Consider the following 13,137-nt stretch of genomic DNA (forward strand, 5'->3'; position numbering starts at 1 on the left):
TGCTTGGTCCCTCAGGACAGTGGCTGCCCAGTGGATATCTCCCCTAGGGAGGCCAGTTCCTCAAGGCCATCCCTCCCTTGTCTCCCGGGCCCGTGTACCGCCGACTCTGAGGGAGCCTGAGTGTCTGGGCTGAGTCCCCAGCACCAGCTGGTCTCGGCGGGGCTGGACAGTCGCTTCCTAGTGACCATGGGTGGCTTTCATTGGCCTCCTGACCCGGTTCTGAGCATCTGGGCATTCCAGACGCAGCGAATCTGCCTCACGTCTCCCTGGCCCCCGGTCTTGCTTGCTCGGGCGTTGGTATCTGCGAGTCCCTCTCACGGGGCCGCCAGCGTGCCTGCGCCTCAGGGACAGAGCCCATCTGTCACAGCTCACGGATGCAGGCCGCAGTGCCGGGAGACGCCGGGGTCGGGGACAGTGTGATGTCAGCAGCCAGGGAGTGGGAAGTCAGTTACCCGCGGCAGGAACGGACCCATGATAGGGGGCGCGTTCCTTCCCGCCCCCGCCGACAGCCAGAGAGCAGGCACGGAGACCCGAGAAGCGCGGCCGCTCGGGTGCGTGGTGTCCTGCACACGTCCCTCGCGGGACCCTCGAAAGTCACGCTCATGAGCAGGTCCCCGACTCCGCATCGGGGCTGGTGTGTGTCTAGGAGGCTTAGCCTGTCGGGCCTCTGGCAGGCCCAGAGCCAGCCCCGCCTCCCCCCTGCACTTGCTCAGTGCCCCCGGGGGCCCAGAACTGAGTCAAACTGCAGCCCCACCCCTGCAAGTCCCCCCCCGCATCCGCTCATCCCACCCATCCCCTCGCGTCCCCTCGCCCCTGCACATTCCCCCACGTCCCCTCACGCCTGCACATCCCCCCATGTCCCCTCACCCCGCCCGGCCCCCCGTGTCCCCTCACCCCTGCACATCCCCCCATGTCCCCTCACCCCGCCCGGCCCCCCGTGTCCCCTCACCCCTGCACATCCACCCCCACATCCCCTCACCCTGCCCGGCCCCCGCCGTGTCCCCTCACCCCTGCACATTCCCCCATGTCCCCTCACCCCGCCTGTTCTCCCGCGTCCCCTCACCCCCGCACATCCCCCCACATCCCCTCCTCACCCCCACCCATCCCCGCACGTCCCCTCACCCCTGCACATCACCCCACATCCTCACACCCCTACCCGTCCTCCCACGTTCCCTCACCCCTGCACATGCCCCTGCGTCCCCTCACCCCTGCACATCCCCCCACGTCCCCTCACCTCCACCCGTCCCCCCGTCCCCTCACCCCTGCACATCCCCCTGCATCCCCTCACCCCTGCACATTCCCCCATGTCCCCTCACCCCGCCTGTTCTCCCGCGTCCCCTCACCCCCGCACATCCCCCCACATCCCCTCCTCACCCCCACCCATCCCCGCACGTCCCCTCACCCCTGCACATCACCCCACATCCTCACACCCCTACCCGTCCTCCCACGTTCCCTCACCCCTGCACATGCCCCTGCGTCCCCTCACCCCTGCACATCCCCCCACGTCCCCTCACCTCCACCCGTCCCCCCGTCCCCTCACCCCTGCACATCCCCCTGCATCCCCTCACCCCTGCACATCCCCCCACATCCCCTCACCCCCGCCCATTCCCCACATCCACTCACCCCTGCACATCCCCCCGCGTCTCCTCACCCCTGCACATCCCCCCATGTCCCCTCACCCCCGCCCGGTCCCCTCGTGTCCTCACCCCTGCACATCCACCCACGTCCCCTCACCCCTGCACATCCCCCCCGTCCCCTCACCCCCGCCCGTCCCCTCCACGTCTCCTCACCCCTGCCCGTCACCCCCATGTCCCCTCAGCCCTGCACATCCCCCCACGTCTCCTCAACCCCACCTGTCTCCCTGCATCCCCTCACCCCCGCACATCCCCCTGCATCCCCTCACCCCTGCACATACACCTACGTCCCCTCACCCTCACATGTCCCTCCGCATCCTCTCACCTCCTCGTGCCCCTGAGTGTCAAAGTGAGGCTTGCGGCTCCTCTGTGTCTGGAGTCTGCGGTTTTGTCACCCTCCAGAGCAGGATGGGGCCCATTCCTCAGCCCAGGACGGCCCAGCACGCGGCTTGAAGCGGGATCTCCCGGGCACCCGAGGGGCAGGGCGCGTCTCCGGGCTCTGCTCGCCTTTTCTCCCACCGTCGCCACCAGCTGCAGTTTCTGAATATGTTGGGAAGAGTGTGGACTCCATTGTGGGGTGCGGTGGGGTGGACTCTCAACTCAGTGCTCGGACAGGCCCCTCTGCTCCCAGGCTCGTTTGCTGCCTCCAGTGGATGGGCCTATCTCCAACATTAAAAGTTTGGGGGCCTTTGGGGTCTCTTCCCCTCCAAGAGAAACCCTCAGTGAGAAACACACATGTACATACACCTACGTGCAGACACGCATGCACACATCTGCAAGGATGTCCACACGTGTGCACACCGACACATGTGCACTCACATGTAAGGAGCTGGTCTGTCTGGATACACAGAGTGAGGCCGTCCCAGGGCAGAGGGTGGGGAGGGGTGACGTGTTTCTCCCGGGCTCTCGAGAAACACATGGCACATGTGCTAACGGACACCAGTGGGCTGCTGGGGACCCCGATGGCCCCCGTGTTTCCCGAGCACCCTCTGAAGTCTGCTCACACTCCAACTTCTTTCTGCCGCTGCCTCCTGTCCCTGTGCTGGGGGTAGTTATCTGCGTACCTGCGTCCTTTCAATGGACCACACCATAGAGGATCATGCTTACGGCGGGCCGGAAACAGGCCTCCTGGGGGCTGGAGGGACGGTCCAGGAGGCGACGCGCTCGCCTTGCATGGGGCTGACCTGGGCCCTGTCTCCTAAGCGATCCCTGAGCACAGAGTCCCAAGTACCCTGGATGTGGCCCAGAGACCAAACCCAAACCCAGAATCCAGCACGCCTTCAGCGCTTTATCTTTATTGGCTTATTTATTTATTTATTTATTAAATTTTTATTAGTGAAACACCATAAGGTACAGTTGTAGACTTACAATTTTTTGTGCTTGGGTTTCAGTTATATACAATGATTGAGTACCCATCCCTCCACCAGTACCCATTCTCCACCTCCAGTGGTCCCAGTATCCCTCCCACCCCCCTTCCCTCCTATTCCACCCTATTGGTTTATTTTTGAGATCCCGGGCATCAAACCCAGGGCCTCGCACACGCGAGCCAACGCTCGTCCCCCGAGCTGGAATCTCCCGTCTTCACATTCATCGATCCTTACAGCAGCCAACGAAGAGGAAGTTTAGTTCTTTCTTTTTTCCTTGGTGACATTTTATTAGAAGGGAGAGGGGAAAAAAAAACCGCAGTCGACAGAAGGCAGGGAGGGAGAGCCTGGCACAGCGGGAGGGCCGGAGTCCTGTGCCGCGGAGGACATGGCAGTCCCAGAGGGCCTGTGTGCGTGTCCACTCCGGTTGGACTTTGATGAGGCCAGTTGGGGGCCAGAGAGCTTTGGCTGCTGGCACCGTCGCTGCTGCCGATCACGTGTATGCTGTGGAGGTCGGGGTGACGGCCGTGTCCCTGCATTCTCGGGGGCGTTAGGGAAGGATGTGGGCACCCCCCAAGTGTTGCGTGTCAGGGAGACTCATAGCCACAGGCGAGGTGTGTGTGTATGTGTGTATGTGATCTGGTCCTGCTGGCCGTGGACTCGGGGGCGATGCCTGACCGGCTGGGGCTCCCCAGGGGGATTCCAGTGAGAGGGTCCAGAGCCCCTGAGTTCGAGGCTTTGAGTGAAGGGGCGAGTGTTCCCTTTGGGGCTGGGTTTCAGCAACGGGTGCTGGCAATTGGGACTCTACGTGCAGTGGTTATGGGGGTCCAGGGCCCCTACAGGACACTCGGGTGCTGACCCGGTGGGGGGTGGTCAGGGCCACTGGGGGCTGGCCGACCATGGGACACGGGCTGCCGTTGGGGATTCACCTCACCTGTGGCTTCGCTCTCTCCCCAGCGACGCCGGCGCGTGCGGCCGAGGAGGGTCCCCAGCGCTTCTCCTCGCTGCCCACCTACCTGCCCAGCAGCCTGAGTGTGCTGGACGCTGAGGAGACCTTCTTCCTCAAAGAGCCCCAGCAGGGCCTGACGCGCAACGCCAGCCTGCAGGCCCGTGCCCAGCCTTTCTTCGTGCACCGGGCCCGCGTGCCCCCGACGGTCAACGCCAGCTACGGCCCCTTCTCGGCCGAGGCGCCGGTGCCGCCCGAGTTCCTGGTGCCGTCCACGCCCTTCGGGGCGGCGCGGAAGCTGCCCTTCAACTGGAAGCTGAAGGCCCACATCCTGGACAGCTCCATCTACTCCAACAGGCCCAAGGTGCAGACGCTGTTCTACGTGACGGGCATGGACTGGACGGACGCTGAGCCCGAGCGGGACTTGCCCTGCGTGCGCATGTCGGCCTTCCCCGAGGCGCGGGAGGTGGCGGCCAGCTGCCGGCTGCAGGGCACGCCCGGGCTATGCGTGGCTGAGCTGGAGCTGCTGCCCGAGTGGTTCAGCTCGGGGCTGGACCTGGAGCCGGCCGAGGAGATCCCCGCGGTGCTGGGCGGCACGGCCATGGAGCTGTTCTTCGCCGTCTACCCCGCGGGCCCGGCCGGCGAGTGCCCGCTGCAGGAGGGCGCCCGCTGGGAGAACAACATCCACGCCGACCCCGAGGCGGCCCCGCCGGCCACGCCCGACCGCCAGCGCATCGGCAGCGTGGTGGTCTACCCCACCCAGGACGACCTCCGCTGGTCGCTGCTGCACCTGGACCGCAACGTGGCCCTCTCCGTGCCCCTCAACCTGATCCGGGAGGGCGACACGGCCACCTTCCTGGTGTCCCTGACCGGCGGCTCCAGGGCCGACCACTTCACGCTTAGGTAAGAGCGCTTGGGGGCGGGAGGCGGCGTCCAGGGCAGCTCGGCCAGGGGGTTTCTCCCTCAGAGGCTCTGGTATCAGGTGGGGCCCGTGTCCCAGAGTTGGGGGGGGGGTGACCCGTTGCACAGTCCAGTGAGACTTGGGGCGGGCAGGGCAGGTCAGGGGCACAGGCGTGTGGCTCTTTTCCTCGCTGTGTCCGGGCTCAGACCATCTGGACCCCCTGAACTGTGTTCTGTCCACATGTGGGAGCCCAGAGGCACTGCCCGGGGCGGCTCTGTGGGCACCTGTCTCTGAGAGAATCCTCCCCAGCGTTCCGCTTCATGCTCAGGGACGGAGGCGGGGATGGGCCACGTCATGACAGACAGACTCAGCACTCGCTTTCCTGGGACCTGGATGCTGTGGCTTGGTGGGAGGAGGTGGGCGTGGGGGAGGGATGGGGCAGCTGCCGTTCTCCGCTTGCTGCCTGTCCCTTGCTCCGTTCCTCTCTTGGGGGTCCTGACCCCAGAGGTCACATCCACCAAGCTTGAGGCCACACTGGGCAGCATCTGGGGCACACGGAGGCGTCTAGCTCCTCAACCCCTCCCACCCACTCCAGCTTCATGCCTCCCAGGCAGCCTCTGAGTAGTGCTGGAACTTGGCTGACTCCTGACTTCAGGTGGGACGGATCTCGAGCCTTGGGGCTCTGATGGTCACGCACTCAGGGCGCCTGAGACCACCAGCTTCCCTCTGTCACACTCGGCGCACCCGCCAGTCTTGCACCAACCCCTCCAACTCCATTTTTATTTATTTTTTTGGCTTTTTGAATCACACCCGGCTGTGCTCAGGGCTTACTCCTGGCTCTGCACTCAGAAATCACTCCTGGCAGTGCTCAGGGGACCATATGGGATGCTGGGGATCGAACCCAGGTCAGCCTCATGCCAGGCAAATACCGTCCCCGCTGTGCTATCACTCCAGCCCCCTCCCATCTGCATTTCTAATGTAATCTTGGTGTTTGGTCTTATGCAAAAAAAAAAAAATAGCAAAGTGTTTGATGCTGGGGCCCCAGGTGGCCCCAGAAACCCTGGCTTTATGAACTTCCCCTGAAGAAAGCCCAGATTTCCCGAGAGGAGGCTGGTGGGCACGGCCAGACCCAGCCAAGAGCCGTGGTTTCTGCTGGGCTTAGCGCAGAGATAGCGATTATCTCTGGAACCAGCCGCCAGCTACAAACGTCACTCCTGCCTTTGGTCCAGTGGGCGTGTTCCCATCCGTCGGTTGGCCTGGCTTCCCTGGAATGGGGGTCTGAGAACGGGCACCTGTGGGCAGGAGAGTGCAGGATTCCAGCCAGGTGGACATTTGGGTCTGTGTGGACACATCAGCCGAGGCCACGGACCTGGGGGCGGGAGGCGGGTGGTCACTCCCAGGCCCTTCCCCGAACCAGGCTTGCCCTGCCCTGCTCTCTGCAGGTGCCGCCCCGCGGAGATGCTGATGGCTGGAGCGTGACCTTCCCCTGTGTGCCCTGGGCACCCCATGGAAGTGTCCCCTTCCCTCTCTGCTGTGTTACAGTAGACCTGTGACACAGGCACCACTGGACGGGCCTTCTGTGCATGTTTGTGCATGCCTGGGTATGCCTGGGTGCCCGGGTGGGCCATCCCTGTGCACGGGCATGCACACACATGTGTGCATGTGTGCATATGTTTGTAGGTGAGTGCATGCATATCTGTCGTGGGGCTTGGTTTGGCCCATGGCTGGCATTAGCGGGGACCAGACGATGCAGAGACAGGGGACAAGACTCTGATATCCTGCTGGACTGGGCCCCGGTGGCTCCCCTCCTGGGGGGCGTCTCTCTCTGGGGTGAGTCCAGCTACGGCTGGCCCAGGTGCTGACTGACGGTCACCACTTCTCTAAGTCTCAGTTCTGGGCTCTGTGCACGCCTCTGAGGACCTGCCAACAGCCCAGTGTCCACCTTGGAATTACTGAAAATCAGACCCTTGGCCTTGACTCAGGAAAGCGGGAGCTGCTAGCGGGGAAAGGACAAGTCGGCCAGAGGGGCTACCTGCCGGCCTTGGGTGCAGTGACTGGCCACCAAGCTGTGACCGGGGACACAGCAACATGTGGTTCCCCAAGCGACAGTGATAAGCATGACTGAAGCAGCAGAACGGAAGAAAAGTGAACACAATAAGCAAATCTTCACACCAAGTCACAAAATTCCAGTTGAAAAGTAAGTCTCGGCGGGGTCAGGCGCTGACCTGGGCCGGCGGCATCTCGCTGTGCTTTGCCTGTCCCCTAGGCCCTGATACCCCCTCTGTGAGTGTCCCTTTTGGGTGGGACCCCTTTCACTTAGAGACGTGTCTGGTCTCGGGCCTGCTCATCTGGGAATGGGGTCCCTGGGCAGTGCTGGGCGCTGTCAGAACCTGGGGTACGGGTGTGCCTGAGTGCAAGCGGGACACAGTGTCCTGGCTGTGCTCTCTGTGTCCCCAGTGTCCAGTGTGCAGGCCGTCACCCTTCTCATCCTGTCCTTTCCGTGACCTGCAGCTTTGTCAGCGGGGGAAACTGAGGCTCAGGTCACCACTTCCTCCAGGCTGTGATGCTGTGAGGTGGGACCAGGGTTTCCAGTCCCCGAGTTTGAGCCCCTCGCCTGTCTGCTAGCCCAGAGGGGCTGGGCCCACACTGTTCACCAGAGGGGAGTGGGGCTGTGTTTATCCTGAGGAATAAACACATTCATGCCACACCGCTTGGAGCAGTCACTAATGTCTGTGGCAATTGGGGGGGACAAAGTCAAGGCCAGGGGCTGGAGCGATAGCACAGCAGGGAAGGCGTTCGCCTTGCACGCAGCTGACCCAGGTTCGATTCTCAGCATCCCATGGGGTCCCTCGAGCACCGCCAGGAGTAATTCCTGAGTGCATGAGCCAGGAGTGACCCCTGTGCAATGCCGGGTATGACCCAAAAAGAAAAAAAGCCCAGGCCAGCTTGGCTCTGCAGCAGAAAATGGCCCAGCCAGAACTGAGTGTGGTGACCGAGCCTGGTAACTGGCTATGGTGACTGGGCATGGCGACCGGGCATTGGTGACGGGCGTGGTGACCAGGCATGAGCAGATGTGGTGACCGGGCGTGGTAACTGGGTGTGGTGACTGGGCGTGGTGACTGCCTTTGTGGTCAGTGCTGTGGACGCTGCCGTCCTCATGCAGTTCAGACCGGGCTGTGGGGGGCCCGCACGGGGAGAGCGGGGGTCCATCTGCTCATTTTATCACCCTCCTTCCTCCTTCAGATGCTGCAAATATTTTACACTTCCGCTCACCCCGATATTTCATTCTGGAATACTTGCCGACAGCTGGTAAAGTCGAAAGAAATTCGCAGTGAGAATTTGGCTCTCAGCCCTCCTGCCCGTCCATCAATCTCTTGTATTTTTTGATACATTTGGAAGTCAAGTGCAGACATGCCCCTAAATAGCTCAGGATGTGAGTGTTTGCAGGGACTCACGTGCACGCGGCTTCTTGGATGAGCACTGCCCATGGAGCTTCCTTGATGGAGTGGCTCCCTCCCACCGTGTCTGTCTTTCCGCGCACTTGCTGGAGGTGTCTGCTCTGTTGCCGGCTAACGTTTCTTCAGAAAACCAACCTGGGAGTTCTCAGGGCACGGATCATTTTTTGGTGGTGCTCGAGGGACCATATGGGATGCTGGGAGTCGAACCCCGGTCAGCCGTGTGCAAAGCACACACCCTCACCGCTGTGCTGTCGCTCCAGCTCCAGGGCATAGATCTTAAGTGTCTTCTTTAACGTCCTTATCCTGGAGGCCAGTGCGGTGGGACCGGAGGCCGCAGCCTTCCTCACAGGCCTCCCATTGCAGCGTATACGCGCGTCTCCGACTCTCATGACAGAGGGGCCCGTCCCTGCTGTCCTTGCGTGGCTCACAGTCTGAGCACCAAGGGCGTTTCTTCACGGGCAGCCAGCCCACGTCAGGGCATCACTTCTGGTCTTCCCTGTCCCACACTGATGAGCACGCACAGCCCAGGAGGCCACGGGGGCGGCTGGACTCGGGCAGCACTTTCTTTTTTTAAATTTTGTTCTTTGGGTCACACCCAGCGATGCTCAGGGGTCACTGCTGGCGCAGCACTCAGGATTTACTCCTGGCGGTGCTCGGGGGACCCTATGGGATGCCGGGGATCGAACCCGGGTCGGTCATTTACAAGGCAGATGCTGTGCTATTGCTCCGGCCCGGCCGCCAGCACTTCCTTCCCACCTGCCCCTCTGCCTGTCGGTGCCTCTCTTCTGCCCTTGCCTTCGGGGGGATCCTCTGGACAGTTCAGAGTTCTCACTGCTCCCCCCGGTTCTGGGGCCACACTCTCGCCGCCGTCTGCCCTGTGTCAGTGTCTGCCCCCAGGAGCCTGGCTCTGCCCAGCCAGGGTGCCACCACGGCCTCTGTGCTGCGTTTGTCAGGCGAAAGGCCCCCGTTCTGGCCTCAAGCCGCTCTCCGTGCCCAAAAAACGGGAGAGAAAGCCCAGGGCCCGCGTCGCCCGGCCACGTGTCTATGCACTCGCCGTTTCTGCCCTTCTCCACAACTCTGCCCTTTCCCCAGTGTCCCTTCTCTCTAGTGTCCCGGGCACATGTGCTTCAGTTGGGAGCTGCTGGCGTGAACGCCCTCAGTGTCTCTCATCTGGAGGCAGCCCCGGCTCGCGGTGCTGGTGTCTTCAGCTGTGGAGCCGCAGCCCGCAACATTCCCTGCTCGGCGTGTGCTGTGGCCGTGCGGCCCTCCCAGGTCTGCACCTGGGCTCCAAAGGGCCAAGCTCGGCCTTGCTTCTGTGTTTCTGCTGCTGTGGCTTGTCGTCTGCTTCAATTTGCAGAGCTGCGTTTTTCTTTCAATGGGGGAACATCTCAAGGATTCAAGAATGTCTCCCCACCCACCCCCGTTGCCCCCAGACTCATATTCCCAACTGCGTGTCCTTGCAGGCAGCGCCTAGACCTCCGACTGCACACAACAGTCTCTGCGCATCCCATCCCTGCACACAGCAGTCTCTCTGTGTCCCACCCAGCCGCTTCCTTCGTGCTTTCCCGCACTGGGCGAAGCCAGGCGACGTCAACATCTCCATCCTAAGGTTCCCTGACTCTCTCCTTGACTCCGCCCAGCTCTGCTGTGCGTCTTGTGGTACTGCAAGGCTCCGCGTGCTGCCCCGTGGCCTGCGGTGTTTGTGGCAGGCGGGTTTCCACGCGCATCGCTGGGGACCGTGTGTTGACAGTTCCCAACTTCCTTCCTGCTCATCCTGACGTCCGGGTCTTCTTGGCGTGGGTCTCAGCTGACTGTCTTTCACTCTCGAATGACGTTTATGCTTTTTTCCCCTTTTTTTCAATCTTCACATTTTGGATTGTATGTGGACACTCTGCTATTTTGGTGGGAAGGGGTTTGGGCCACACCCAGTGGTGCTCCGGGGTCCCACCTGGCTGGGGGAGGACCAGTGGTGTCCTGGGAGCGAACCTGGGTTGGCCAAGTGCAAGGCCAGTGTTCCACCGGTCCTGTTACCCTGGCCTAGCGTTTTTGTTTTTTTTTTCTGATGCAAATTCCAAGTCCTGTGGCTGTGGGGGCCTGCGAGCCCACCTGAGAGAACTGGGTACCTTGTGGGTCTCTGAGCTGGAGCCGGGCAACCATCTTGCTGCTCCATCTCCCCGGAGTGCAGGGGGTTACTGAGAAGAGAAACAAGACATTCTGTGCACAGCAGCCCTGCTCCTCGCCGACGCGGTGCGCGTTCAATTTCCTCTTTCAGCGCTTCGTGGTTGCCTGCCAACGACTCGGCCAGCGAATGGTTTCAGAGAAAGGGGCGTTGCTCCTCAGGGACTCGAGCTGTGCCTTGGCACCTTCCCTCCTGGATTTGGCAGTGCTGGTTTCACCAGATCCCAAAGCAAAGTGGAGTCTGCTCTGCATCGCTCTCCCGGTGCCGCTGAAAATAAAAACGACGGCTCGCCTGCCCTCATGCTGAAAGGAATTTCTCCCTGCCGCGCTGGCAGTTTCCTGAGCCCAGGGAGGGGCTGGGCTGTGTCAGGGTGTCGCCCCCAGACTCTGGCGTCAGGGTCAGATGTGATTTTGGGGTGGACTGGGCTCACAGCCCCGAGTAACTCCCTACTTTTGGCCGGCCAAGCCCCTGGCCACCTCCCGGAGGTGGTGGGTTTAGCTCAGCGTCTGTGCCAGGCTCTTGCCCGAGCTCCCGCAGCCCGGGCGGGCGGGCGGCCAGGGTCTGTGTCGCCGTAGCTGGCAGCCGGTTCGAGCTCGTGGGGTGTTCCTGGCACCGAGTGACATTTGGATCCAGAGTAAGGAAACGCGCCGCATCCCTCCAGGGGCCCAGGGCCTGCTGTCCCCCGCGGCCGGATGCGGTCACACCTGCTCCGGAACGAAGCCACCAGGCGCCCCCTCTCAGCCCGACCTTCCTGCCAGCCGCCGCCGGCCTTGGCATTAGGCTGTGAATGCTGTCAGCTTCCGCCTGTGTCTCCTCCCCTCGGGGCGGCTGAGCAGCTTCTCTCATGCGGCCTCCCAGGACAGTGCTCCCCTCGGTGCTGATGGGCTCACTGCAGAGACACATCCGTAAGGAGAACCAAGGGGCGTGAAGAGACGTGGGAGTGTGGGAATAAAGACGCACCCGTGTTCCCCGCATGCAGCGCGACTGGATCCCTATGTGTGTGAGCAGATCCCCATGCGTGCAGCACAACTGGGTCCTCGCGTGTGCACAAGCCACGCGATCCCCACGCATGCAGAGCGACCCGCTTTCCAGGCAGAGAGCTCATCAACTTCTTGATGTAGGGACAGGTGTCAAACCCAATCACGATCAGCTTCGTAAGGGTCTAGCTCACAGAGATTCAAAAACAAACAAACAAACAAACAAACACTGTCCTCCCGTTGTTCATCTATTTGCTCGAGCGGGCCCAGTAACATCTCCATTGTGAGACTTCTTGTTACTCTGTTTGGCATATCGAATACTCTCAGTAGCTTGCCAGGCTCTCCAAGAGGGGCGGAGGAATCGAACCTGGCTCGGCCGGGCTGGCTGCGCGCAAGGCAAATGCCCTACCGCTGTGCTATCACTCCAGCCCCCAAAATAAAATCTTAGGAAAAAAATCGCATCATACAACAAAGGAAAATAATCCTAGCACAGGATACTCAGCACTGAGCAGTATCTATAAGGAATATAAATTAAGATACTTAGAAGGGATTGGGGAAGAAGCAAAGAGAAAACGTATTTATACCATAATAAAATTGATAGTATCTGAAATTGGTAAATAGCGAAAAACCCCAATGATGTGTGGTTGACCCCGACACTGTTGTTGATATTTCTGGCTTTTCTCCTTCCAACCTGGTAACAAAACTGCTATGGCATGTGACCTGTTTGGTCAGTGAAATATCATTGGAATGGATATAATAAACATATTAAGTGCCATAAAAAAAAACACCTAAAAAGCAACTTGGTGCCGTCTGAGACGATGCTTGGTCTCTGCCACAGTCAAGCCCCTCGCAAGACTCGCTGAGCAGGACTGTGCACTGGGGACAGAGCCCGTCACCGCTCTGCCGTCGGTGCGTGAATCTTGCTGCTACAAAGACTGTCAGGAGTCAGATCACGACTTGCTAGGCTCGCGCAGGCTGTGTGACGTCAGGGACGCCACCACTGCGGCCCGTGTGCAGGGGCAGATGGCCTCACTGCTGCCCTGAGGGATGTGGCCGCACGTGGGGATTCGCGCCCTGATGCTTCTGGTCCTGAAGGAGACGAGGGCCTGCTGGCACGGTATGGGCATTGGCCCTGGAGTGCACATCTCTAAGGGGCCTGCCGCGGGCCTCGGGCAGTTCCCGGTCGCCATCTCTGGTCAGCGCAGTGGCCTGCTGGGTGTACACAGCTTGGAAGTAGGGGGTTCACTGCTGAGTCCCGGGTCTCCTTTTGGATATTTCTGGGCCCCAGGCCGCCCTCCCCAGCGCTTCCTGTCTCCAGCCTTCTCAGGGAGACATCGTGTGTGGTGCCAGGGAGGGGCGGCCACACATGGGCCCAGGGGCTCGAGTGCCCCATCCTGACCTGCCCACCCAGGGGACAGTGTGTGAGAGACGCCGGAGTGGTTGGCATCCCAGTTGAGTTTTTTTTTAATTTTTGGCCACACCCGGAAGTGCTCAGGGCTGACTCCTGGCTCTGTGCTCAGAGGTCACTCCGGGTGGTGCCTAGGGGACCCTGTGGGTTGCCGGGGATGGAGCTGGGCCAACTGTAGGCAAGGCGAGGCCCCCCCTCCCCCCGCGGTGCTGTCGCTCGGCCCAGCCACTGGGTGTCTGTGTCTGGTCAGGGCCCACCAGAAGGCTGCTC

The 13,137-nt window shown here is 61.4% G+C and overlaps 1 protein-coding gene across 1 annotated transcript in view; it reads left to right on the forward strand.

Moving 5' to 3' along the window:
- The window catches only part of LOC130039553 (transmembrane protein 132B-like), a 109,896-nt gene that overhangs the window by 49,109 nt on the left and 47,650 nt on the right, over positions 1 to 13,137 (forward strand). Inside the window, exon 6 of the mRNA XM_056131427.1 lies at positions 3,956 to 4,847. Coding sequence (XP_055987402.1) covers positions 3,956 to 4,847 — 892 coding nt within the window. The remainder of the gene's footprint in view (positions 1 to 3,955; positions 4,848 to 13,137) is intronic.

The sequence above is a fragment of the Sorex fumeus genome, unplaced genomic scaffold (assembly GCF_029834395.1).
Source record: "Sorex fumeus unplaced genomic scaffold, SorFum_2.1 ptg000087l, whole genome shotgun sequence".
Lineage (NCBI taxonomy): Eukaryota > Metazoa > Chordata > Mammalia > Eulipotyphla > Soricidae > Sorex > Sorex fumeus.